Consider the following 24,915-nt stretch of genomic DNA (forward strand, 5'->3'; position numbering starts at 1 on the left):
CCCTGAGCCCAGTTTTTGAACCAGGAAGGGCAGGGTATAAATAAATATTATTATTATTATTATTATTATTATTATTATTATTATTATTATTATCATCATCATCATCATCATTATCATTATTATTATTCAGGGAAGGGGTTTGAGGAAGGGAGGGGAACAGCCTTTGGGCTTATGTAGTTCACAAATACCCTGTAATGATACTCTCGCTCATCTGCTGTTTTCCTGTGCTCCAGTTATCTGTCTGCATCTTGGGTTTTGATGTGTTTCAGTTAATAATTCAGAGCGGTTTGTTTTTATTTTTGTTAGTCCCACGGGCAACGTAGGGAACGAGGTGCATTTTCTGCCGCCGCTGTAGCTTGGAAGTGATGCACAACGCATTGTAAAAGCTAATCTCCAAAGTGTCATCTGGAAAAACAGGACGGTAAAAGGCCTGTTTGAGAGTGTCAGCCGTGAATGTCGGCCTCTTGTCAGCTGGCTTAGATTTTTGCCTTGTCCCATCTCCAGAGCATCGCAGGGGAGGCGTAATTTAAAAAGCAATGATCGCATTTTAAAACATGCAGTGCACTTAAAAACAGGGGTAGGGCACCCTTCTCAGCCTGAGGACCGCAGCATTCTGCTTTTTCTTCTCCTTCTCCTTCTTCTTATATGTATACCTGTTATGTTTTTATATGTGTAGGAAGCCGCCCAGAGTGGCTGGAGGAAGCCAGCCAGATTGGTGGGGGATTCTTCTTCTTCTTCTTCCTCCTCCTCCTCCTCTTCTTCTTCTTCCTCTTCATTTCATTTCAGTGGGCCTGCTCTTGAGTAGGCCTAGTGTTGGATACAGCTCTTAGGCGTTGGCTGCATGGAGCTGAACATCTTGGCGCATGGAAGTGACTCTCCAGCAACAGCTCATCCACCTACAACACTTGGGGGGGGCAGGGGGACGGGACAACCGTGTAACACTTTCCTCTAAGCAGTCGGACTGGAAACAGCCAAGGGGCATCAGCTGGCAGCCAAGGGGTTTTGCTGACTCACCAATGAGAGGTGGCTGGCTTTGCGCCCAAGCTTGGCAGGGAGATGAAAGGCAGCGGGTTTGCAAAGTTGCTGGGACTTGAAGGGAAGCTGCAGGATTGCAAGGGCGAAACCTCCGGGAGCGCGTGTGTGCGTGCGTGAGAGAGGGAACACCCACAGAAAGGTTTTCTCCTTCTTTGGGATGTTGCGAGAAACCAGCAAGGCAAAAGAAGGAACTGCCACCAGTGGCGTAGCGTGGGTTGTCAGCACCCGGGGCAAGGCAAGTAATTTGCGCCCCCTAACCCATGGATTTGCGCCCCCTAACCCATGGATTTGCGCCCCCTAACCCTAACCCCCAGATGTTGCGCCCGGTGCGGCCGGCCCCCCCTGCACCCCCCACGCTACGCCACTGACCGCCACCAGTCTGTAAGGAAAAGCCCACACACACACAAAACAGAAGCACAACATTGATGAGTTGTGTTTTTCCTGTCTATTTTGCCAGAAGCTTTGGAAAATGCGTCCCAACTTGTTCCCTCAGACCTCTTGCTAACCTAGGGAGGGAGGAAGTTGCTAGCCAAAAGGTTACTAGAATTTTAAAAATTTGGACGCACACACACACAGGTCAAATCAGGAGTGGGGAATGCAGCCCCAGTCGGCACAGCCAGTCCTCAGAATATTAGGGTCGCATCTGCCAGGGCCGGCCCACCCATGAGGCAAGGCAAGGTGACCACTTCGGGCGGCAGGATACACGGGGCAGCAGATCCAAGGAGCGCATCACCCGCTATTTCTGCCACGGTGGTGGCAGTGGCTGCAGCGCACTCCTTGGAGCCTAGATCCGCCGCCTCCATGCCTCTTCGACAGCCACCTTTTCGTGAACAGGAGGTGCTGCTGGTCTCCTCCCACCCCTAGGGAAGAAATGGAGGGAGCTGCCCTCTTCGGTCTCATGGGCTCTGCACCCACCCAGCATGATTCAGAGCAAGCCTTGGATTCCCACTTCAACCGTGTTCTGCCAAGGGCAGGGTTCTCCGGATCTGAAGCCAATTAGCACACCAGTGGATGAAGAAGAAGTAATGCTCTATTTGCGTAAGGTTAACAGATAGCAGCAGGCATACAAAACGCAAATTATAGCAGGGTTCAGCAACCCTTTTCAGCAGGGGGCTGGTCCACTGACCCTCAGACCTTGTGGGGAGCCGGACTATATTGTGTTGCGGGGAATGAACGAATTCCTATGCCCCACAAATAACCCAGAGATGCATTTTAAATAAAAGCACACATTCTACTCCTGTAAAAACGCCAGGCAGGCCCCACAAATAACCCAGAGATGCATTTTAAAGAAAAGGACATTCTACTCATGTAAAAACATGTTGTTTCCAGGACAGTCTGTGGGCCGGATTTAGAAGGCAATTGGGCCGCATCCGGGCCCCAGGCCTTAAGTTTGCCTATCCATGAATTATAGTATACCAGACAGAAGTCACACACAATCTCCCCTTCAGCTGCCCAGAGCTCCAGGTAGAGTAGCGAGAGACCCCCGCCGATAGTCTCACAACATCTGGTACCTCGACCTGTGAAGCAGCTCTGTGAGCCCCTTCAACCTACAGCTTTTCTAGCCAACTTTGATTGACGGCACCTGGTTAGCAGGCATCACTCATGATCAGCCCAGGACACCAGGTGCAACTCAACAGGAATGCGGAGCAGCTGAGAGTCTCCAACCCAATTCACTGCAACAGGGTATCCTCCCCACTTAGCCAATCAGTACTTATAACACAGGAGACCCAGGAAACACCTGACACAGGTGTGTGGAAAACAAGTTATGCCAGCGTGAATCGGCAAACTTTAAACCGGGGGTGTAAAGGGAAAGAGACATGTCATTTAACTCCTCAAAATTACAGCGGTCTTCTGCGTTTCCCCTACAAACCATTGGGTAAGGTTGATCTGATCCCACCCCCACCTTGTTCCCTGTGTTGATCTTCACTCCCTCCCCACCTTCTTCCATTCTAGGGGGCGCCATTTTGTGGCTCGCCTCAGGTGCCAAAATGTGTGGGCCAGCCCCAACATCCACATCACATGTGAGGGATAGCTCAGTCGGTTAGAGCACGAGTCCTGTATTGGACGAAAGATTCCTGCACTGCAGGGGGTGGACTGGATGTTCCCTGGGGTCCCTCACAACTCTACAATTCAATAATTCTAAAGCACTTGGATTCTACTTTAAAGAGTCACAGCTCCCCCGTGCCAAAGATTTATGGAAATTTTAAATGGAGGTATTGTTTTTTGTTTTGTTACTATGTTACATATTTTTGCTTTTCTATCGTAAGCCACCCTGTGGTCCTCAGATGAAGAGCGTTATAACAACAAAAACAACAATATAAATATAAATATAGTAATAGATGGTAGTTCCCAGGATTCTGGGCTGGGGAAGAAGAAGAAGCCATGAATCTTCAAAGTGGAATAAATGTGCTTTCATCATACGGCGTGGGATGTGGTATAAGTCTTAAGACATTAGCACAGCTGTTAAGAAATCATAGATTTATTGTGGAAAGGGGTGGAGAAAACTGTGCAAACTGAAAATGTGTCGTCATTAGCCAAAGATTCAAAACGCAGGAATCAATGAGGGCAACTCTGTTTCCACAAGACCTGGAGGAAAATCAAGGAAAAGGTTGGCTACAAAGAAATATTTTTAAAGGGTGTTGGTTCAGAGGGTGTTTCTCACAAATGCTCCCTGCAGATTGAGAAAAAGACTCATCGTCTTTAGGCTACAGGGCTGGGGGTTGTTCCATCTGAGCAGAACTGAATAAACCAGAGCTTTCCAAACTTTCCAAGTTGGTGACGCACTTTTTAGACACACATCATTTCGCGACGTAGTAATTCAGTTTTGCTAGCAAGGTTAAACTAACCCCCTTCCAGACCCGGGAAGTGCGCAGGGAGCGTTCACACAACTACACACTTTAGCCGAAACACTAATGTGTCGCGACACAGTTTCAAAAGCTCTGCAGTAGACCGTATAGCACAATTTGCATTACTTTTTTGTAGTTAAGGAAAAGTAAATTCGCTTAAATAAGACCTTTCAGCCTGGCGGACCTCAGTGCTAGAAACAGCAATGAACGATCCAGGGTTGGTTATGGAATGCTGGGGGTTTGTTAGAAGACACCCTCACTGAACTATAGTTCCCAGCACCCTGGAGGGATGCATTTGGATCACATCCTGAGGTTTCCCATCCCTGCTCTAGTGTGGCATTTTTATACCTGATTTTTTACTTCGTAGTGCTTCCGGCTTTTAAAAGGCTGCTTTGTTTTGCTGCTCATTTTGCTTCTTTGAATGTTGTATTTATTTATTATTTGATGTATTTATTTATTATTTGATGCGCCTTTACAACGTCCTGTTCCGACCATGACTTCCTTCTTTCAGTGCTTATATTTGGGAGAAGGGGCCGCTGTAGTCAGATATTCTGCAGTGTTGCCTTTCTAATGTTTCCAGAGGTGCTGTAAACCTCTTAAGAGATTTCCTCCTTTGCCTCCCCCCCCCACGCCTGTAAAATGGTATAGAAACAATTTAAATACATTCGTACCTTGGTTGTGGAACGCCCTGGAACTTGGATGTTTTGGCTCCCGAACGCCGCAAACCCGGAAGTGATTGTTCCGGTTTGCAAACTTTTTGGGGGCCCCGAATGTCCGACGAGGCTTCCATGGCTTCTGATTGGCTGCTGGCGCTTCCTGTAGCCAATCAGAAGCCACGATTTGGTTTTCGAACATTTTGGAAGTCGAACGGACTTTGACTTCCAAGGTACGGCTGTAAATAGAATGTGGCTGGCGAATAGAGGTTTCTCCTGGCTCCAGTTTGCTTCAGTGCTAACTATCTGTCCCATTGCATCCTGCAGCCGTGAACACCAGCAAGTACGCCGAAAGCTACAGAATCCAGACCTACGCAGAATACGTGGAGAAGAAACACGAGGAGAAGAGGCAGGGCAAGAGGAAATGGACGGAAGATGGTTGGAAGGAGATGGAGGGAAAGCGGCTGAAAACACAGGCCGCCCCGTATGTGCTTCAAAACCGGTACTACAACCCAAACAGGTGAGAGGCACTTTTTTCACTGCCTTTAAAAGACAGGTGAGAGAGAATCACTTTTCCATGCATTTTGAAGATACTCAGGTATTCCCTTTTGTAAGATTTCACACCCGCCCTTTGGCACGGGGGGGGTAGGACTCGAACCCGTGGCTTTCAAGTTACAAGAAAGGAGATTCCGATTAAGCAGCAGGGAGAGCTTTCTGGCAGTAAGAACTGTTTGATTCCCTCTGGAGGTGGCAAGCTTTCCTCCTTCCTTGGAGAATTTTGAGCAGAGGTTTGATGGCCATCTGACATGGGCTCTCCTGCAGTTGCACTTAGATGATCCTCTATGATAAGGTCCCAGGGCAGATTACAACAATGTTATAAAAACAGATACAGCTGTTGCAGTTATAAAATGGGTCAAACTGTTTCACGTGGAACAAGAGAGGCGGGTTCCCCGACGCAAAATGCCTAAGCTGGTGTCCAGCGCTGAGGGCCTTCTGACGGTTCCCTCACTGCGAGAAGTGAGGTTACAGGGAACCAGGCAGAGGGCCTTCTCGGTGGTGGTGCCCTTCTATCAGATGTCAAGGAAATAAACAACTATCTGACTTTTAGAAGACAACTGAAGGCAGCCCTGTTTAGGGAAGTTTTTAATGTTTGAAGTTTTATTCTGTTTTTAATGTTCTGTTGAAAGCCGCCCAGAGTGGCTGGGGAAACCCAGCCAGATGGGCGGGGTAGAAATAAATTGTTGTTGTTGTTGTTGTTGTTGTTGTTGTTGTTGTTATCATCATCATCATCATCATCACAGTGGTACCTCAGGTTACATACGCTTCAGGTTACAGACTCCGCTAACCCAGAAATATTACCTCGGGTTAAGAACTTTGCTTCAGGATGAGAACAGAAATCGTGCAGCGGCAGCAGGAGGCCCTATTAGCTAAAGTGGTGCTCCAGGTTAAGAACAGTTTCAGGTTAAGAACAGACCTCCGAAACGAATTAAGTACTTAACCCGAGGTACCACTGTATAGCTTTCTGGGTAAAGGGGTGTGTCTTCAGCACTCAGTGGAAGCTGTCCAATGAAGAGGCTAGACACACCTCTGCAGGGGCGGGGTTTCTGCAGATTAGGGGTTCCCACAGAGGAATGTTCTATCCTGAGCCGCCACCTCCCAAAATTCCAGGGGTGTTGGAACTCCCAAGAGGTCCCCCTCTGCCAGTCTTGATACCCGAGACGGTCTGTAGGGAAGGATGCAACCTTTCAGATATCTGAGACCTGAGCCGTATAAGGCTTTAAACACTTAATGTGAGCACCTTGAACTAAGCCTGTGAATGAACCAGCAACCAGCGTGGCTGTTTTGGAACAAAGGTCATGTGAACATTCTCCTATGTTATTTATTTCATAAAGCTTGACTGTAGGGAGAAAAAAACCTCAAAGCCAGTGCATTGAATTCATCCCATCTTGTTCATTTGGTAATACTGTGCAAGAATCACTGATTTTATTTTAAACATTTTCATCCCATTCTTCAGCTGAAAGGGCTCCCAGAATGGCTTAGAAATATGTCCTTACATGACATAAGGAAAAGGGATTTAGGGAGAAAAATAAAAATCTGCTGGAAAGGAAAACAGCTATCTCCTGTCAAGGCTATTACACTTAAGAGAATTAATATGGGTAGACAAGTGGGCACCTAAAAGGGAATTGCTGTACTTTACAGGGAGGGAACCCAAACTGAAATCATTGGAAAATATAAGGAGCCGTGCTACAGATTTAAACATACGTTTAAAGAAGACTGGAAAACATCTACTGAATATATGGGAAATACCATATTTTTTGCTCTATAAGACTCTTTTCCCCTCCTAAAATGTAAGGATAAATGTGTGTGCGTCTTATGGAGCGAATGCAGGCTGCGCAGCTACCCTAGAAGCCAGAACAGCAAGAGGGATTGCTGCTTTCACTGCGCAGCGATCCCTCTTGCTGTTCTGGTTTCTGAGATTCAGAATATATTTTTTCTTGTTTTCCTCCTCCAAAAACTAGGTGCGTCTTATAGTCTGGTGCATCTTATAGAGCGAAAAATATGGTAATTGTGTATAGCTGAAAACGCTGGCATCATTAAGATAAATTCAACAGTGTAAATAACTTTTGATATAATGGAATACTGAATGGTATAGTTTTTGTAAAATATGCAAGGATTTATGGTATGTAAAATGCACCACGGAAAGAGAAGAAGGGGAAAAAGTCATTGATATTTTAAGGATGTAAAATGAGTATTTTAAATTGTAAAACAGAAAATTTAATAAAAATTATATATAAAGAAACAAAACAGAAGGAAAAGTCATTTGGGTGTTGGGGGAGGAGATAGCAAAAACAAACTTCTGCATGAGAACCTGAGAATGTCCTCTTTTCTCTCTTTCCCTCCCCAGTTTTTCAGCTTCCAGCACTGTGGGGAAGAGAAGCATGAGCCCCATTCAAGAGGAGAGTGGCTGTGACGACATGGAAGAGAGCGAAATGCAGGAGGATGCCCCAGACGCCTTTGCGGAGCCCTTGGAAGAGGGGAAGAAAAAAGCCAAGAAGTTCAAGAAAGCCAAAAGGGAACATGCCTCAGCAGGTAGGTGGAATACGTAGGTGGGTTGATAAATCTGCAAGTCTGGTGCCGCAGAGAGCTTGATTGAGCTCTGCATGGATTTAGGTTTAGTGGGTGGTGTTTGTGGGGTGAGTTTGGCTCTGCCGGTTTGGTAAGGCTGGATGGGGGGGGGGGGAGAGAAAAACACACTGGTGCTAGAGCTGCTTCTTAGTCTGTTGCAGCATTTGACAGCTCTGCATGCATTTGTGGCCGGCCACTACAATAAGCCAGCATCAGTAATTTAGCAAAGGCACAAGTTTGTTGTTTAGTCATTTAGTTGTGTCCGACTTTTCGTGACCCCATGGACCGGAGCACGCCAGGCACTCCTGTCTTCCACTGCCTCCCCCAGTTTCGTCAAATTCATGCTGGTAGCTTCCAGAACACTGTCCAACCATCTCGCCCTCTGTTGTCCCCTTCGCCTTGTGCCCTCAATCTTTCCCAGGGTCTTTTCCAGGGAGTCTTCTCATGAGGTGGCCAAAGTATTGGAGCCTCAGCTTCAGGATCTGTCCTTCCAGTGAGCACTCAGGGCTGATTTCCTTCAGAATGGATAGGTTTGATCTTCTTGCAGTCCATGGGACTCTCAAGAGTCTCCTCCAGCACCAGAATTCAAATGCATCAATTCTTCGGCAATCAGCCTTCTTCATGGTCCAACTTTATTGTTAAAGTAAAGACACAAGTTACCTTTACTTAATTCTAGTGTCAGACTAGGCCAGTGTTAGTTAACACAAAACAGGGTTAGGGTACGGCAGGATTCTACTTGGCAAGGGTTTGATTTGTGGCAGCTGGGTAGCCCAGTTGATAGAGCACGAGGGTCGTGAGTTCGAGCCCCAGGTTGGGCGAAAGATTCCTGCATTGCAGGGGGTTGGACTAAATGACCCTCGTGGTCCCTTCCAGCTCTCTGATTCTATGATTTTTTGAGCAGTGATGCTGGTATCTTGTGTCAGCCCTCCAGCACTTCTGCTCACAACTTAGCACTGCGGCACTGCTTCTCTCTCTCTTTTTTAACTGCATCTTAATTTATCTTAGATCTCACATCATTCTTGAAGCTACTACTGAAGTTAATCAAATGCTGCGACAGAATTTAAGCTACTATAATACTTTTTCAAATATATTTTATTTTTTATTTTTTATAAATTTTTATTAAAGGTTTTTTCTTTTTTTTACAAATAAAGAAACAAAGTAACACATATCATAAACATATTTTCTTAACTTCTTTGGACTTCCTCACATCTCCCGCTTCTGCGTTCCTAGTTTATAAAAATTTAACCAGCAATTTATCTCCTTAATTCCAATCTTGTTATCTAATTTTCCAATGTTGTGTCTCTAATTTTAGATATCGTTTGTTCAATCTTAAAAATTTAAATTTAGCCTGATAGTTATCCAAAATTTGTCTTTTCTTAAGTTTAGCTTATCTTCATACTTCACTTCATCTAGCTTAATGGTGCCAAGTTATTTATAATCTAGCATCCTTCTTAACATTCATACAATTTACAATATTTTTGTAGATAGATCTTGAATTTCTTCCAGTCTTCTTCTACCATCTCCTCTCCCAGGTCTCGGATTCTGCCAGTCATCTCGGCCAGTTCCATATAGTCTATCAGTTGCATCTGCCATTCTTCCAGTGTGGGTAAATCTTGGGATTTCCAGTGCTTGGCAACGAGTATCCTTGCTGCTGTTGTTGCATACATAAAAAGTGTTCGGTCCTTCTTTAACACCCTCTGGCCGACAATACCCAGAAGGAAGGCCTCTGGTTTCTTAGGAAAGGTATACTTAAATACCCTTTTCAGCTCATTATATATCATTTCCCAGAAAGCCTTCACTCTAGGGCAGGTCCACCAGAGGTGAAAGAACGTTCCTTCATTTTCTTTACATTTCCAACATTTGTTATCAGACAAATGGTATATTTTTGCAAGTTTGACTGGGGTCATGTACCATCTATATATCATTTTCATAACATTTTCTTTCAAAGCATTACATGCAGTGAAATTCAACCCAGTGGTCCACAACCTTTCCCAGTCCTCAAACATGATATTATACCCAATGTCCTGTGCCCACTTTATCATAGCCGATTTGACCGTTTCATCTTGTGTGTTCCATTTTAACAGCAAGTTATACATTCTTGAAAGTACCTTAGTCTTTGGCTCTAACAATTCCGTTTCCAACTTCGATTTTTCCACCTGGAATCCTAACTTTTTATCAAGTTTAAAAACTTATTTAATCTGAGCATAGTGTAGCCAGTCTCACACTTTATCTTTCATTTTCTCCATACTCTGCAATTTCCAATTTTCTCCATCTTTTTCAAATATATTTTAAAGACTTTCCATTTAGATACAAACACCTACTTTGGTTTGTTCTTTATTTTTTCAGACAAACTGTCTAGTTCCGCATATTCAATCACTCTTTGGATCCATTCCAGCATAGATGGAAGTTTATCAGATTTCCATATGGCAGCAGTTAGGACTCTTGCTGCCACTGTAGCATATAAAAAGATGTCCTTTATTTTTTTAGGGAACTTCAAATCCATAATTCCCAGAAGGTAAGCTTCTGGTTTTTTATTGGAAAAGATGTTTAACAGTTTTTGCAATTCTAAATTCCAAAACACCTCAATTTTCTTGTATTGCCACCACATATGGTAGAAAGTGCCTGATTTTTCTCCACATTTCCAGCAGTCGCCTAGGACACCTTTGTGCTTCTCATTATGCACAAGCAAACTGCAAGTAAATGGGAGAATAATTCAAGCTGTCCACATGTGACTGAATAGCAGGCCTCTTTGTACCGAAGGGCTTGTAAACGTCCCAATTATTGCACTCTGCTCCATGTGAGGCTACCCTTGCACCACATCTGGAAGCTCCAGCTGCTACAAAATGATGAAGCTAGACTATTGATAGGGACAGGATATTGCCAGCACATAACCCAGGAGTTTACAAGCTTGCCTTGAGTGTCCAGATGTTACCAGGTCAGGTTCAGTTTCCTGTATTTATTGACAAGGCCCTTAGCAACTTGGAGCCAGCCGATCCCTTATATCCCTGCCTGGTCACTAAGATATTGGGACAGTCTCTGTTGGTCGTCCCCCATGGCTCAGATATGCAGCTCATATCGACTAGAAGCCATGTTTTCACCATAGTGACCCTTGCCTGACCGAGATTAGATGGGCTCTTAGCTTCATGCACATTATGACGACTTCCTTAACTCCAGGTAGTGTTTGGAATTACTGTGTTATGATGAGTTTTTACGGTTTTATTCTCCGTGTGGTTTATTTTTATGTACACCGCTTTAAAAACGCTAATGACCATGTGGTTGTATTAGTGCTTGAAACTACAGCTCCTCAGTTATTTGAGCAGTCATCCCCACATACTAAGTACTTGAATGCTGTCACAGGCTGAGAAGCAGTTCCGACACCGTTGTGTTTTCCTTCCCTCCAGGCCTGTCAAACTGGCAAACCCAGGCCTGCCTTCTTACAACCACCACCCTCCTCCTCCTTAGTCTCAGGGTTGCCTCCTGTAGGACTCTGCAGGGAGGACGATGGAGACAAAACTAGGATTCAGTGGTTCTGCCTATTGTTGGCTCTAGCGCCACCTGCTGTTGGCCTCCCTGTCTTCTGCTCTATCAGTCCCACTCAACCAGCTGCTGGGAGTTGTAGCCCAAAACACCAGGAGGGCAGCAGGTTTGAAAAGGCTGCTTTTAGTTATGGAGGCTCTGCATAGCTGCACTGCGTGCCCCAAGTCACCCTTGACTAGAAGACTTCTTTTGACACCCAAAGGGCAGCGGCCATGACAGCCAAAGCCAACCTTGGTCCGTAACCTCACGTTAAAGTTTATTTCTGTGCCGCTTTTTGGCTCAATGAGGCCCCGACACCCTTCCAAATTACGTTGTTTGAGACTCAGCTTTATTTATTTATTGGGTCTATATACCAATTGCTTGCCAAGGCTCCCAAAGCAGCTTGCAATGTAAGCACTAAAAAAAAAAGAGTGGCACCTCGGTTTTCAAACGTCTCCGTTGACAAACATTTCGGAACCTGGACGCCGTAAACCCGGAAGTAAATGCTTCCATTTTTGAACGGCTTCTGCTGAGTTTTTCTCAATTAAATTTGCAAACTGCCCTTTGCACCTTGGTTTTCAAACATTTCAGAAATTGAGCGGTCTTCCAGAACAGATTACGTTTGAAAACCGAAGTGCCACTTAGTATCTGCTGCTCCAGAGAAGCGGACATGGAGCAATGGATCCAAACTACAAGAAAGAAGATTCCACCTAAACATTAGGAGGAACTTCCTGACAGTAAGAGCTGTTCGACAGTGGAATTTGCTGCCAAGGAGTGTGGTGGAGTCTCCTTCTTTGGAGGTCTTTAAGCAGAGGCTTGACAACCATATGTCAGGAGTGCTCTGATGGTGTTTCCTGCTTGGCGGGGGGTTGGACTCGATGGCCCTTGTGGTCTCTTACAACTCTATGATTCTATGATTTTATAGCGCAAAGATTTGACAGTCTTCTGACAGTCCATGAGCTCCCTGGCCTTGGTCCTTACTCGGGATCCCTGTACAGGCATGAGCACAGTCTGCTCTTTCGCTTTGACACATGAGACCATAGAATTGTCGTTGGAAGGGACCACAAGGGTCATCTAGTCCAGCGGTTCTCAACCTGTGGGTCCCCAGATGTTGTTGGACTACAACTCCCATCATCCCTGAGCCAATGCAGTGTAGTGGTTAAGAGCGGTAGTCTCATAATCTGGGGAACCGGGTTCGCGTCTCCGCTCCTCCACCTGCAGCTGCTGGGTGACCTTGGGCCAGTCACACTTCTCTGAAGTCTCTCAGCCTCACTCACCTCACAGAGTGTTTGTTGTGGGGGAGGAAGGGAAAGGAGAATGTTAGCCGCTTTGAGACTCCTTCGAGTAGTGATAAAGCGGGATATCAAATCCAAACTCTTCTCTTCTTCTCTGGTCTTGCTAGCTAGGGGTGATGGGAGTTGTAGTTCAACAACATCTGGGGACCCACAGGTTGTGAAAGGCTGATCTAGTCCAACTCCCTGCATTACAGGAATCTTTTTCCGAACTCAGGACTCGAACTTGACAACCATGAGATTAAGAATCTCGTGCTCTTGCCAGCTGAGCTATCCCAGCTGTTAGGATGCTCTCCATAACCACTGCGTCATGTGCTTTCCTCCAGAAGACCTCCAGGCCCCTCCCACCCGGCTTTTCGACGTTCCAGACACGTGGTAGCATCCGGCTACAACATCAGCGTGAAGCAGACTCCCGGTTCGGAAGAATCTGCAGCCCCTCGCACCTCGGCTGGGCTGCCCTTTATTTTAAAACGAAGTGGGGGGGCATTTATATAATATACACAAATAAAAAGCAGGATGTCTCTCAGCAATCAGTTTCATTTTTTTTTAATTAAAAAAACCCCTACAGAACAATCATTGCTGCCGCCACTCCCCCTCCTTCGTACATGTGTGCGTGTAACACGTCGGTTTTGTTGCTTAACCTGAAATCTTACTTTTTGCTCGTCGTAAATGTTAGAAGACTGAGTGTTTGGTATTGATCACCTTTAAACGGCATGTACCCTGTGAAATTTGCAAAAAGAAGAACCTGTGTGTGTTGTAACTTTGCTCCGCTGCTCCATCGGGGGAGGGGGGGCGGTTTATACGCAAGTTGTCTTTAGTCCAGATTTTCACTTGTTGTTGCTCCTTGGCCAGTAACAAAATGCTTTCAGCCACTTGACTCCCCTTTCATTCCTCTCTTGCTAGGATCTGCACCCCCCACCCACCCCTTTTCCTCCCCCAGCCCCTTAAATTAACATCCTTTGTCTTGTTTTTTTTTTAGGGGGGGACCCACTATTTTCCTCAACCTCACCATTCGTTCGGGAAGTATTTGAGTGTTATATAGAGGTGGGGGGGTTTATCATTTTCTGGCTCCCTTTTCCCCTTAACTTTGTGGGTTGTACAAATGGAAACCTGCGACATTAACCAGCCTTAGTTTAAAATACGAAACAAAAGATCTGCTTTGGTAGATTTCATAAACTTGGTTTGATATTTAACATTTTTGTATCATGGAAATGAGAATATGGGGGGGGGCGGGGAATGTATTTCCATAAAGTGAAAATTAAAGATTTTTTTTTTCTTAGGACTTTGGTCTCTCTGTGTGTGCTTTTTAAAAACAATTTTGAATCAAAATGAGAACCTTTTATTTGCGTCAGCCACTAGCCATAGCAATAAAATAAGAATACAGTGTACTGAAGAATAGAAGTAAAAAACTATACAAAATACATTCTGCAGGTTTACAAAAGAGCAATGTTCTTGTTCCCCCCACCTTGCAAACAAAAAAACAAAAAACAACAAAACCATTCAAGGGTTAATAAGCTGTAGAGGAGGGAACAGGTTTTCCCAGCCAGATTTTTTAAAAAAAGAAAGTTCCAGTTGCTTGTTGATCAATGAGAGCAACCTCGGATGAAGACTGTGCTGAAACTTTTCTATCACCCATTCGCCTTATTCAAATCGTGGGTTTGAGAAAGAGCCCCGCAAGGTAGGCTCACACTATCCATGGCCACTTGGGAGGGGTCTGAGCTAGCTGGAGTGACTTAGCAGAAGGCTAGGGAACCCTGAGTTTCCAGAGGTTGTTGGACTCCCAACTCCCATCAGCCCCAACCAACATAGCCAATGGGATGATGGGAGATCGTAGCCAATGAAGGGCCAAATGTCCCCAGCCCTGAACTTACGCCTCTCCACAGTCTCTGCACATGGAGCCCACCAACTGTTACTGGACTCCATGGTGATTGGCTGAGCTTCTGGGAGCTGGAATCTAGCAGCATCCAGAGAGGAATTAGGTGGGATCCCCCCCGCTCTTCCAAGACGTGCTGCCATTGAGCCTCTGGGGCTTGCTGATCAGAAGGTTGGCAGTTCGAATCCTCACGACGGGGCAAGCTCCTGTTGCTCTGTCCCAGCTCCTGCCAACCTAGCAGTTCGAAAGCACACCAGTGCAAGTAGATAAATAGGTACCGCTCCGGCAGGAAGCTAAACTGTGTTTCTGTGCGCTCTGGTTTCCATCACAGTGTCCCGTTACACCAGAAGTGGTTTAGTTCTGCTGGCCGCATGACCCGGAAAGCTGTCTGTGGACAAACGCCAGCTCCCTCGGACTGAAAGCGAGTTGAGCGCAGCAACCCCATAGTTACCTTTGACTGGACTTGACCGTCCAGGGGTCCTTTACATGCTTAAAGCAGCGTCATACCACTTCAAACCACCATGATTTCCCACCAGAGAATCCTGGGCACTGTAGTTTTAAGGTGCTAAGAGTTATCAGGAGAGCTACGGTTCCCAGAGTTCCCTGGGAAGAAGAGCTGATTTGTTAAAACCACCGTGGAAAACGTAGCTCTGGGAAATGAAGGGGGCTCTCCGAAGAACTCTCAGCACCCTTAACAGCTCCCAGGATCGTTTGGGGAGGACTGTTCAAAGCGGTGTGACACTGCTTTAAAGATGTCACGCAGACGGGGCCTGGGTCTCTCAATAACATCCCCATAGTCGCCTTTGACTGGACTTAACCGTGCATGGGTCCTTTACCTTTTATTTTATTTTATTTTACTTTTGCTGCCATGCAATGACCAGATCCATCTTGCAACCGTTTTGCCCCCAGCAAGCTGGGAAAGGAGCAAAGATCGGCAGCAGAGGTTCCACGTTCAATCTGTCTCCAGGTAGGATTGAGAAGCTCCTTCCTGAACCCCTGGGCAGCTGCTACTTGGCATAGAATTGTAGAGTTGGAAGAGGGGGTCCCCAGGCTCATCTGTTATTAATAATATTTTATTACAAGGATTGCATTTATAAAAAGATACGAGCAAGGGGGGGAAGTGAGAATGCACAAAAAAAACAATACTGTTCTATTACCCTCCATTTATACAGATGTGTATATTCTTATCCTAATACACGATTGTCAGTAACTTAATACAGTGGTACCTCGGGTTAAGTACTTAATTCGTTCCGGAGGTCCGTTCTTAACCTGAAACTGTTCTTAACCTGAAGCACCACTTTAGCTAATGGGGCCTCCTGCTGCTGCCGCGCCGGCGGAGCACGATTTCTGTTCTCATCCTGAAGCAAAGTTCTTAACCTGAAGCACTATTTTTGGGTTAGCGGAGTCTGTAACCTGAAGCGTCTGTAACCTGAAGCATCTGTAACCCGAGGTACCACTGTATAGTCTGGGGAGACTCATTCCAAACACCATTGAAGTAGGTTTATATGTTACCAATGGTAGCTTACAGCTAGAATTTTGATCCATTCCATTTATCTGTTGACGGTATCGTAATCTGTTGAAGGTCTTCCTAATGTTTCGGTGGAATCTCTTTCCTCAATGCAGACACAACTGGAAGGACTAAGAGACACAACACCACAATAATAAGACAAACAGTGGGTCATTGCTTGTGGCCTTTGTCGTGGTTTTCAGGAAATCCTTACTTACTGCCGCCGAACGCTGCGCTCTCTCCGTGAGCCGTGACAAAGGCAAACTGCTTGGCTCCCCTGTTCTCCCCGCCCCTGGGCAGCGAGAGAATAAATATGGAATTTGCTTGCATATTTGTTCTACAAAGCTTCTGGCCTCGGCCAGCTCTCGACGTCTGCCAGATGAGCAGATGTTTTGGCTGTAGAGGATCCCACCGCAAACTGCACGGCTCCTTGCTGCAAAGGCGGTTTTGTTTAAGCGAAGACAGAAGTGTCCTTGTGTAGGCCGACGGCTCTGGCTCCAGGCTAGAATCAAAAGTGACGTTCCGTTCCCCGCACACACAAACCCAAAACAGAAGCTCCAGCGGTGGCCCAGGCACTTGGGTACTCGGGACACAGTTTCCCATACCCTAAAAAAAGTAAAGAGTCCGGCCGCACAGCCCAAAAGTACTGCAAGGAGTTAGGGGGCTTTTGGAGCCCACCAGAACAGCTGAGAAACCCCTAAGGCAGCCTTTCTCAACCTGTGGGTCCCCAGATGTTGTTGAACTACAACTCCCATCACCCCTAGCGAGCAAGGCCAGAGCTCAGGGATGATGGGAGTTGTAGTCCAACAACATCTGGGGACCCACAGGTTGAGAACCACTGCCCTAAGAAGGCTCAGAGCCCAGGGATTGGGAGTGGGATGACAATAAGTGGTCAGAGGGAGAAGAGAGAGAACCCTGGGAAGAAGAAGAAGAAGAAGAGTTTGGATTTGATATCCCGCCTTTCACTCCCTTTAAGGAGTCTCAAAGCGGCTAACATTCTCCTTTCCCTTCCTCCCCCACAACAAACACTCTGTGAGGTGAGTGGGGCTGAGAGACTTCAGAGAAGTGTGACTGGCCCAAGGTCACCCAGCAGCTGCATGCGGAGGAGAGGGGAAGCGAACCCCATTCCCCAGATTACAAGTCCACCACTCTTAATCACTACACCACACTGGCTCTCCAGTGGGAAGAGCGAGGTGCCAGAAGTTGAAGGAGTAACAGGACTCAGTGAGCGGGGAGAGCCTGTGGCAGAGAGGAGTCCAGAATCCGAGGCAGAAGCGGAGGCTGGAGAGGAGGAGCAGGGCCAAGAGGCAGAGATTAGGCCAGCTGCTGAAGAAGTCAATGGGTCTCTCCCTTCTGCAGCAACCAGCTTCCCTCCCTGCCAGTCTTCCAGAACCAGAAGAGGTAAAGAAGAATGGCAGATGAAACTGATGGACTACATGGAAATGGCGGGAATGACTGGCAGAATCCGAGACCAGGGAGAAGAGTCGATGGAAGAAGATTGGAAAAAATTTAAAGTATATTTAAAAAAACATTGTAAAATTAATGAACTTACGTGGTCTTAGCAGAAAGGTTATAAAGAATTAAGTTAAAATGGATTGTTAATGGGTTAAAGTGTAAAATATAAGGTTAAATTGCGTTAAGATAAATTAAGGAACAAAATCTAAGAAAGAGGGAAAGGACTTGCTGAAACAATTATGAATTAAGAATACAAAAAAAGAGGCGCAAGGAAGTCTTGGAAATAAGTAAATGAAAGATAAAGATATGAAAACACCGGATGTTATTGTTTTTAAATGTTATTGTTTAACTGCATTGTTTTTGGGTTTTCTCTTTTTTCTTTTTCTTTTTTTTCCTCTTCTTTTTAGTATTGTATTTTCCTTTATTTTTGAAGTATTGTAATCTTTTTTATTATTAATGTCTGTTCTTCTTTTTTTGTAATTGTTAACTTTAATAAATCTCTTTTAAAAAACAACAACAGAAGAGATAAAGAAGGCGGGGCAAAGACAGTCAAGGCCGGGGGTGGAGCCTGAGGACACGGCTGGCATCCACCTCTCAACCAAGTCAAACTGTTGCCAATACTTATCTTTTAGGTATTGCATGTGCACAGATCCAGCCCATGCTTAAGGCAACCATTTGGCACGCGGCAAGAACGGTTTATGAAGCAGCAGCCCGAATTGGAAGCGTTTATCCGCCGCCGCCCACATTCCGCAGAGCGGAGGAGCTAATTTACGTTAGTAATTACGAGTGCTGAACAGAACAGGACAGTTAATTAGAAGATGATCGGGCGATGCTGAAGCCAGGCAAGATGCAGAACAAGCTGAAGCAGATGGCATTTTTAAATTTTATTTTTGGAAGAACGTGAGAAGAGCCTGCTGGATCAGGCCAAACAGGGGGGCCTCATCCTGCTCTTAACAGTGGCCAACAAGATTGCCCCCTAGGGAGGCCCACAAGCAGGGACTGAGTCCGCCAAGTGGATTCAGAACAGGCATAGGCAAACCCGGCCCTCCAGCTGTTTTGGCCTACAACTCCCATGATCCCTAGTTAACAGGACCAGTGGTCAGGGATGGTGGGAATTGTAGTCCCAAAAATCTTGTAACTTGAAGCCACTGGTTTACATCCTACCCTCCAGGGCAGGAGAACACAAGCCTGCTTCATCTTCCATGTGACAGGACTGTGTTGTCTCCTCCACTGTCTTTACAGCACCTACTGAAGATCTTCCTCTCCAACAAGCCTTTGTAAATGGATATCTTTCCCGGTCTGTTTCTGCATTCTTTAGATGTTTTAGTTAGAATCATAGAATTGTAGAGATGGAAGGGACCACGAGGGTCACCTAGTCCAACCCCCTGCAATGTAGGGTTTTATTTTTTTGCCCAAAGTGGGATTTGAACCCACAACCCTGAAATCAATAAGAGTCTCATGTTCTACCAACTGAGCTATCCAGAAAGATGGCCTGTCTTATCACATGTGTTTACTGCTCAGGGCTCCGTTGGGAAGGCGGCTGGGATATGAATGTAATTAATATTGTTACTGCTATCATTTTATTTTAGTATTATCATTTAATGGAATAGTATCCTATGTTTGTAAGCTGTGCCAGGGATGTGGAAATGAAGAGGTGCGGTGCAAAGTCTAGAAGCAAACAAGCAAGGCCGCTGGGCCCTTCCAAACTGTGCCCAAATCCTCAGTGTGCAACAGTTCCTTATCACTCTTGTTTACTGCTGATTAGGGTGAAAATATTTCCCTTTTCAACAATGCCCTTAGCAGTGAATGAAATGGGAGTGGGGGAGAGAGGAGGGCTCCGGAAAGCCAGCCAAAGCAAAGTCTGAAGTCTGCCTTGTTATTTGTGCTATGTAGCCACTATAAAATGCAGCTGCTAAAATGGGAGCAAGGCAGCCTCCAGAAGTCACTGGACTCCAACTCCCATCAGCCCTCTCTGTTGACCATGCTGGGCTGGGATGGATGGGAGCTGGGGTTCACCAAGATGTGGGCGCACACGGTTGAAGAACATGACCCTGGACTCCCTAGATCAGGCACAAACAAACTTGGCCCTCCAGATGTTTTGGGACTACAACTCCCATGATCCCTAGCTAACAGGACCAGTGGTCAGGGATGGTGGGAATTGTAGTCCCAAAACATCTGGATCTACAAGTCTGAAGGTCCCTCCAGACTAGGGCTGGGCGATATAATGTTAAATCGTCCCAAACCAGTTTGAAGTCCACAGCGTGATATCGGTTTCAAAAATTTTTATCTGGCGATATATCCCAACTCATGATATGTTTGCATGTGTGTGCTATGCAAAAACCAGAATGGGGGGGGAGAACCATTAAGCCAACTACTGTCTCTACATAGCTCCATTCTTATTTCAGGCATCCTGATATATCGGTATATCGGGATGTTTAGTTGGTGATATATCATGATGTTGAAAACCAGTTCTCACCTAGCCCTACTCCAGACTGGTGTGTGCATGTGTCCTGCAACATGTCAAAGATGCAATAAAAGGTAAAGGTAAAGGGACCCCTGACCATTAGGTCCAGTCGCGGACGACTCTGGGGTTGCGGCGCTCATCTTGCTTTACTGGCCGAGGGAGCCGGCGTACAGCTTCTGGGTCATGTGGCCAGCATGACTAAGCCGCTCCTGGCGAACCAGAGCAGCGCACAAAAACACCGTTTACCTTCCTGTCAGACCGGTACCTATTTATCTACTGTACTTGTACTTTGACGTGCTTTCGAACTGCTAGGTTGGCAGGAGCGGGGACCGAGCAACAGGAGCGCACCCCACCGCGGAGATTTGAACCGCCGACCTTCCGATCAGCAAGTCCTAGGCTCTGTGGTTTAACCCACAGCGCCACCCGTGTCCCGACCAAAGATGCAATAATAGTGCATTAATGGTAAATTTATTCTGGGCTGTCCATGTATCGTCTAAGCTTTATTGCTTCTTCTGCAACGTTCCCCGCACCATTTCTGCATTACTGACGTCGGGGGCAGCTTTGCACTACAGCGCAACAAAAAAAGACACAAGCAGTTTCTCCTAATGCAAATGCTCTTTTCACTGATGCATGCATGTCTATTTACACTTTCCCCAAAATATTTGCATCCTTGTAAGCATTCCCTGGAGGGACGCAGGTGGCGCTGTGGGTTAAAGCCTCAGCGCCTAGGACTTGCCGATTGAAAAGTCGGCGGTTCGAATCCCTGCGGCGGGGTGCGCTCCCGCTGCTCGGTCCCAGCGCCTGCCAACCTAGCAGTTCGAAAGCACCCCCGGGTGCAAGTAGATAAATAGGGACCGCTTACCAGCGGGAAGGTAAACGGCGTTTCCGTGTGCGGCTCTGGCTCGCCAGAGCAGCGATGTCACACTGGCAGAAGTGTCTCCGCACAGCGCTGGCCCCTGGCCTCTTAAGTGAGATGGGCGCACAACCCCAGAGTCTGGCAAGACTGGCCCGTACGGGCAGGGGTACCTTTACCTTTACCTTTAAGCATTCCCTGGCTGTAGAGCTGCACTGCAGAACTTGTGTGACTTTCAAAGGATGGCTCATCTTTAAATCAGAACAGAATTGAATTCCTTGCCCCCCCCCCCTATCCCTTCAAAGTTTTACATGGCTTCAGTGCAGATTCCCGTGCCAAGGTAAGGGCAGTGCCAGATTTATGTATAGGCTAAACAAGCTATAGCTTAGGGCCCCTCTCCCTTGGAGGCCCCCAAAAAAATTAAAGGGAAAAACATGATGTACATTTCCAAAATAGAAGATAAAAAGCAAATAAAATAAAACCTACCTACAGCAACAGTGTTTTGTGTTATGTAGGCTCCTATGATGGAAGTCATGGGCCCCGCCTGCTAACCTGCTCCCTAAATTATCACTGGTTTGCTCATTTCTATATATAGGGTGCCTACATTCTGCATGGACTGGTTGCATGGCAACATGTACAAATGGCTTGAGATACCTATTAGGTCCATAAATTACCATATAGCATATATTCAACACAAAAAACAGTGACAATTTGTTGTTGACAAACGACAGCTGGGTATATAAAGGGCCCCATTACCTTCAGGAGCATAGGGCCTCATCAAACCTAAATCCAGCCCTGGGTAAGGTCACAGCCATCGCTCTGCCACCTTAACCTCTAGCTCCGCAAACCAGGGACATTATGCCCCCAGTAGACTGCCCACTAGGCAATGCAGCCTTCAGGCTGGGAAAGCTTCCTCAGCCCTGCTGTACACATTACCGTATTGGCCTGAATATAAGCCGCACTATTTTCCCACATTCCGACCATGGAAAGTTAAAGTACAACTTAAATTCGTGACCTTAAAAAAATTGGCTTTTATGATGTTGCTGCTGAAATATGCAGTAAAATGGACCTTTAAAAAGTTTTATTGCCGATTTGCGAGCTTAAGACTGTTTAACCCACTTGCGGGTCCTTTCTGGTACCCGTAGGATTTTCTTATACATTTCCCATTTAAAGGAGTGAGTGCCTGCGGAATTGTAGCAACTGAATAGCAATTTGCAATTTTAGCAATTGTAACTTTTTGGGTAGTCTCCCCCCCCCCTAGAATTTTAAAGGTGTGGCTTATTTGTGGGTGCAGCTTATATTCAGGCCAATACAGTACTTACTGCAAAGAATGGAGGTAGATGGAGGTAGAAACTGTCTCTGGTGCCTTGTTACACTGCCGTTTCTACGGGATTTAAGCTCAGTATTTATTACCCCTGCTATGCAAAAATCTCCAAATGAATCCGTACTTCAATGTCTAAAATCCCTGGTAGAGGACAAGGATCCTGAGATCACGTGAAGGGTAGCCAAATTCTGTGCGACTGCCATAAAACTTAGGGAACAAACTGCACTATCATAATGATTAAGGCCTTAAATGATAATTTTAGGTTATATTTTAGTGACTAAGTTTTAATTTATATTTTTTTAACTGTTGCTATATCTGTTTTGTCCCTGTTACACCTAATTGCAAATTCAAATGTATCCATGTCGTGTTTTATGATTCCTTGATATTGTATGTGAGCTGGAACTGGTCTGTGACCGAAATAATAAACTCATTCATACAGTACTCACTATAAAGAAAGTCCCGGCTTGTTCGATGGTGTTTATTCCCAGGCTGGTATGCCCAGGCCTGCCGTCAGGTTCGGAGCAAAACGCATCATGTATTTTGGCCCACAGTCAACTCAGCTCAATATCTGGCAGCTCTCGGCTACGCCAAGACTCCCAGACCATTTGGGATGTTGCTTGGAGGATTTGCTCGCCATCTACCTGTTTTCCCCCGAGGGTGTCATCACCCAGAAACTCCCAGGGCAGGGCGTTCCTGAATGCGCCAAACAGCAGCAAAGATGAATGCGCCAGGCATTTAGACAATGCCTGCATTCCATAGGACCCTCCTCGAGCATTTGGCATTTCAGACTATGCTCAGTTTCCTTCGCGGCTGCGTCACAGCACACGCCGCTGCGGGAAATGGTGTGTGCAGCTGCCACTTTTGTTTAGCAAGCTCTCCCTCCAATGCTATTGCTTTTGTATTGTGCGACGGGATGAGCTCCCGTTGCTCAGTCCCTGCTCCTGCCAACCTAGCAGTTCAAAAGCACGTCAAAGTGCAAGTAGATAAATAGGTACCACTCCAGCGGGAAGGTAAATGGCGTTTTCGTGCACCGCTCTGGTTTGCCAGAAGCGGCTTAGTCATGCTGGCCACATGACCCGGAAGCTGTATGCCAGCACCCTCGGCCAATAAAGCGAGATGAGCCCCACAACCCCAGAGCCGGTCACGACTGGACCTAATGGTCAGGGCTCCCTTTACCTTTACCTAATGCACAACTGCACCTTAGGCTCCCAAGAGCATCAGAAGAGCTGGCTGGATCAGAAAAAGGGCCCATCTAATTCAGCATCCTGCTTCGTCTCTACCTCCCGTTTGGCCTCCTTGCCTTTCTCCCCACCAGATCCCACCAACACTGATGGAATCGCCACCTCTCGCAGCAAGCCAAGTCCTCTGGGCAACAGCTAAACCATGTGAGAAAATTCAGGGCTTCATTCATCCCCGCAGTATACTCCAGAGAAGCAGGCTTTTCTCTCTGATCTGCATCCCCATGCCTTCCAAAGAGGATGGGCTTCTCTCTCTCCTGACTGAGCCAGGAGTGCAGGAGAACAAGGGCAGCGTTCCAGAAAAAGCAGACAGACAAAAGTCTTCCTCCCTCTCTCATAACACGTCCAGTGCCGATGCTGAATGTTGGAAGATTGGGGAGAGATAAAAGGAAGTATTTCTTCACGCAGTGCATAGTTAAACAGGGGGCATTGATGGCATTCAACTTGGGTGTGTTATAAGACTTTAGGGTCTCAAATATATAAATTAAATGTTCATAAATTTACAAGGCAACCACATACATAAGTATATAAACCACGTGTTTGCAATAGTACAGGAGAGCATTTTGACTCTCCCAAATTGATCTCAAATGTTTCTCTGCAAGGAGGAAGGAAATGGGAAAGCCTCCCCATGGTTGTATTTACCATCGCAAAAGAATGGCCGGGCTGCCAAAGTAAAGCAATCACTGGCCATTGTCAGGAATCCTGGCAGACAGGATTTCTGTTGTAGACCGCCTCCTTCTGTGATGTTGTTAGGAGCTTGTCCTACACTCGAGTAGAACTCTGGCAGAGACACATTCCCGACTGGTATGTTCCCTCCCTCCTGGTCAATCATTCAGGAGCTTCAAAAGCTTTCTTCAGCACGAACATCACAGCGACTGATGCCATCAGACATCGGCACACTTAGAGATCTGCAGAGTCTTCGCAGACCTCAGCAACCCAGCATTTTGGCTAATCTACTTTATTTACATATAAACACACATGGAGCACTGCAACATGGCTCCCTCTCTCTCTAGCATCAGACAGCAAAGAGAAAAAGAACAAAGGACAATAGTCCCACTTCACAGTAACACAAACATCCTGTCTCCGTCACAACCCACTCTGTGGAGTCAAAACATACACCGTCATGTGAAAGACAACAATCCCATGACTGCAATCACGGAGCAGGAATTCTAACAGTATGTATGATATGATGCTCTTCCGGCTTGTCAACATCCTCCTTAAATTGTGGTACCCAGAATTGGATGCAGCGTTCCAGGTGTGGTCTGACCAAGGGAGCATAGAGTGGATTAAAAGAGGATTATTAGACAAATGCACAGAGGAGAGGGTTATCCGTGGCTATTAACCATGATGGCTCTGATCTGCCTCCACGACTGGAGTCAGTATTGCTCCCATATACCAATTTCTGGAAATCTCAGGAGGGGAGATGGCGCCTGTGTTCAGGTCCTACTTGTGAGTTTCTCACAGGCAGAGTCTGGTTGGACACCAAGGGAACAGGAAGCTGAACTACATGGACCCTGGCCTTGATCCAGCAGGACTCTTCTGATCATAGCTGTAAACTTTCCCCTTTTCTTCCGAGGAATCCTATTCAGAATAAGGGAATTTCCCTTTAAAAAAGGGAAACATTGACAGCTATGCTTCTGATGTCTTTATGAGTTCTCGTAGCAACCAGCAGATACAGCACATGGTTGATTTAAGCACTGATCACAGCAAAAGGAGCCACCGGCAACTGGTTG

At 46.1% G+C, this 24,915-nt stretch overlaps 1 protein-coding gene and 1 long non-coding RNA gene across 3 annotated transcripts in view; one reads left to right on the plus strand and one right to left on the minus strand.

The window, feature by feature from the left end:
• Positions 1–13,750, plus strand: part of PARN (poly(A)-specific ribonuclease) — a 48,894-nt gene extending 35,144 nt beyond the window's left edge. The window contains exons 22-24 of the mRNA XM_083711545.1: positions 4,862–5,054; positions 7,440–7,624; positions 12,795–13,750. Coding sequence (XP_083567671.1) covers positions 4,862–5,054; positions 7,440–7,624; positions 12,795–12,847 — 431 coding nt within the window. The 3' untranslated portion in view covers positions 12,848–13,750. The remainder of the gene's footprint in view (positions 1–4,861; positions 5,055–7,439; positions 7,625–12,794) is intronic.
• LOC310831367 overlaps positions 1–16,398 on the minus strand; it is a 35,968-nt gene extending 19,570 nt beyond the window's left edge. The window contains exons 1-2 of one of the 2 annotated variants that reach the window (XR_014557814.1): positions 15,796–16,398; positions 14,810–15,551 (exon numbers count right to left, since the gene is read on the minus strand). This is a non-coding gene — a long non-coding RNA (uncharacterized lncRNA). Of the gene's footprint in view, positions 1–14,030; positions 15,552–15,795 lie in introns of those variants that run through there. The other variant, XR_014557815.1, reaches the window with a different exon arrangement.
• Positions 16,399–24,915: the final 8,517 nt, after the last annotated feature.

Source organism: Podarcis gaigeae (genome assembly GCF_964106915.1).
Source record: "Podarcis gaigeae genome assembly, chromosome: 14".
Lineage (NCBI taxonomy): Eukaryota > Metazoa > Chordata > Lepidosauria > Squamata > Lacertidae > Podarcis > Podarcis gaigeae.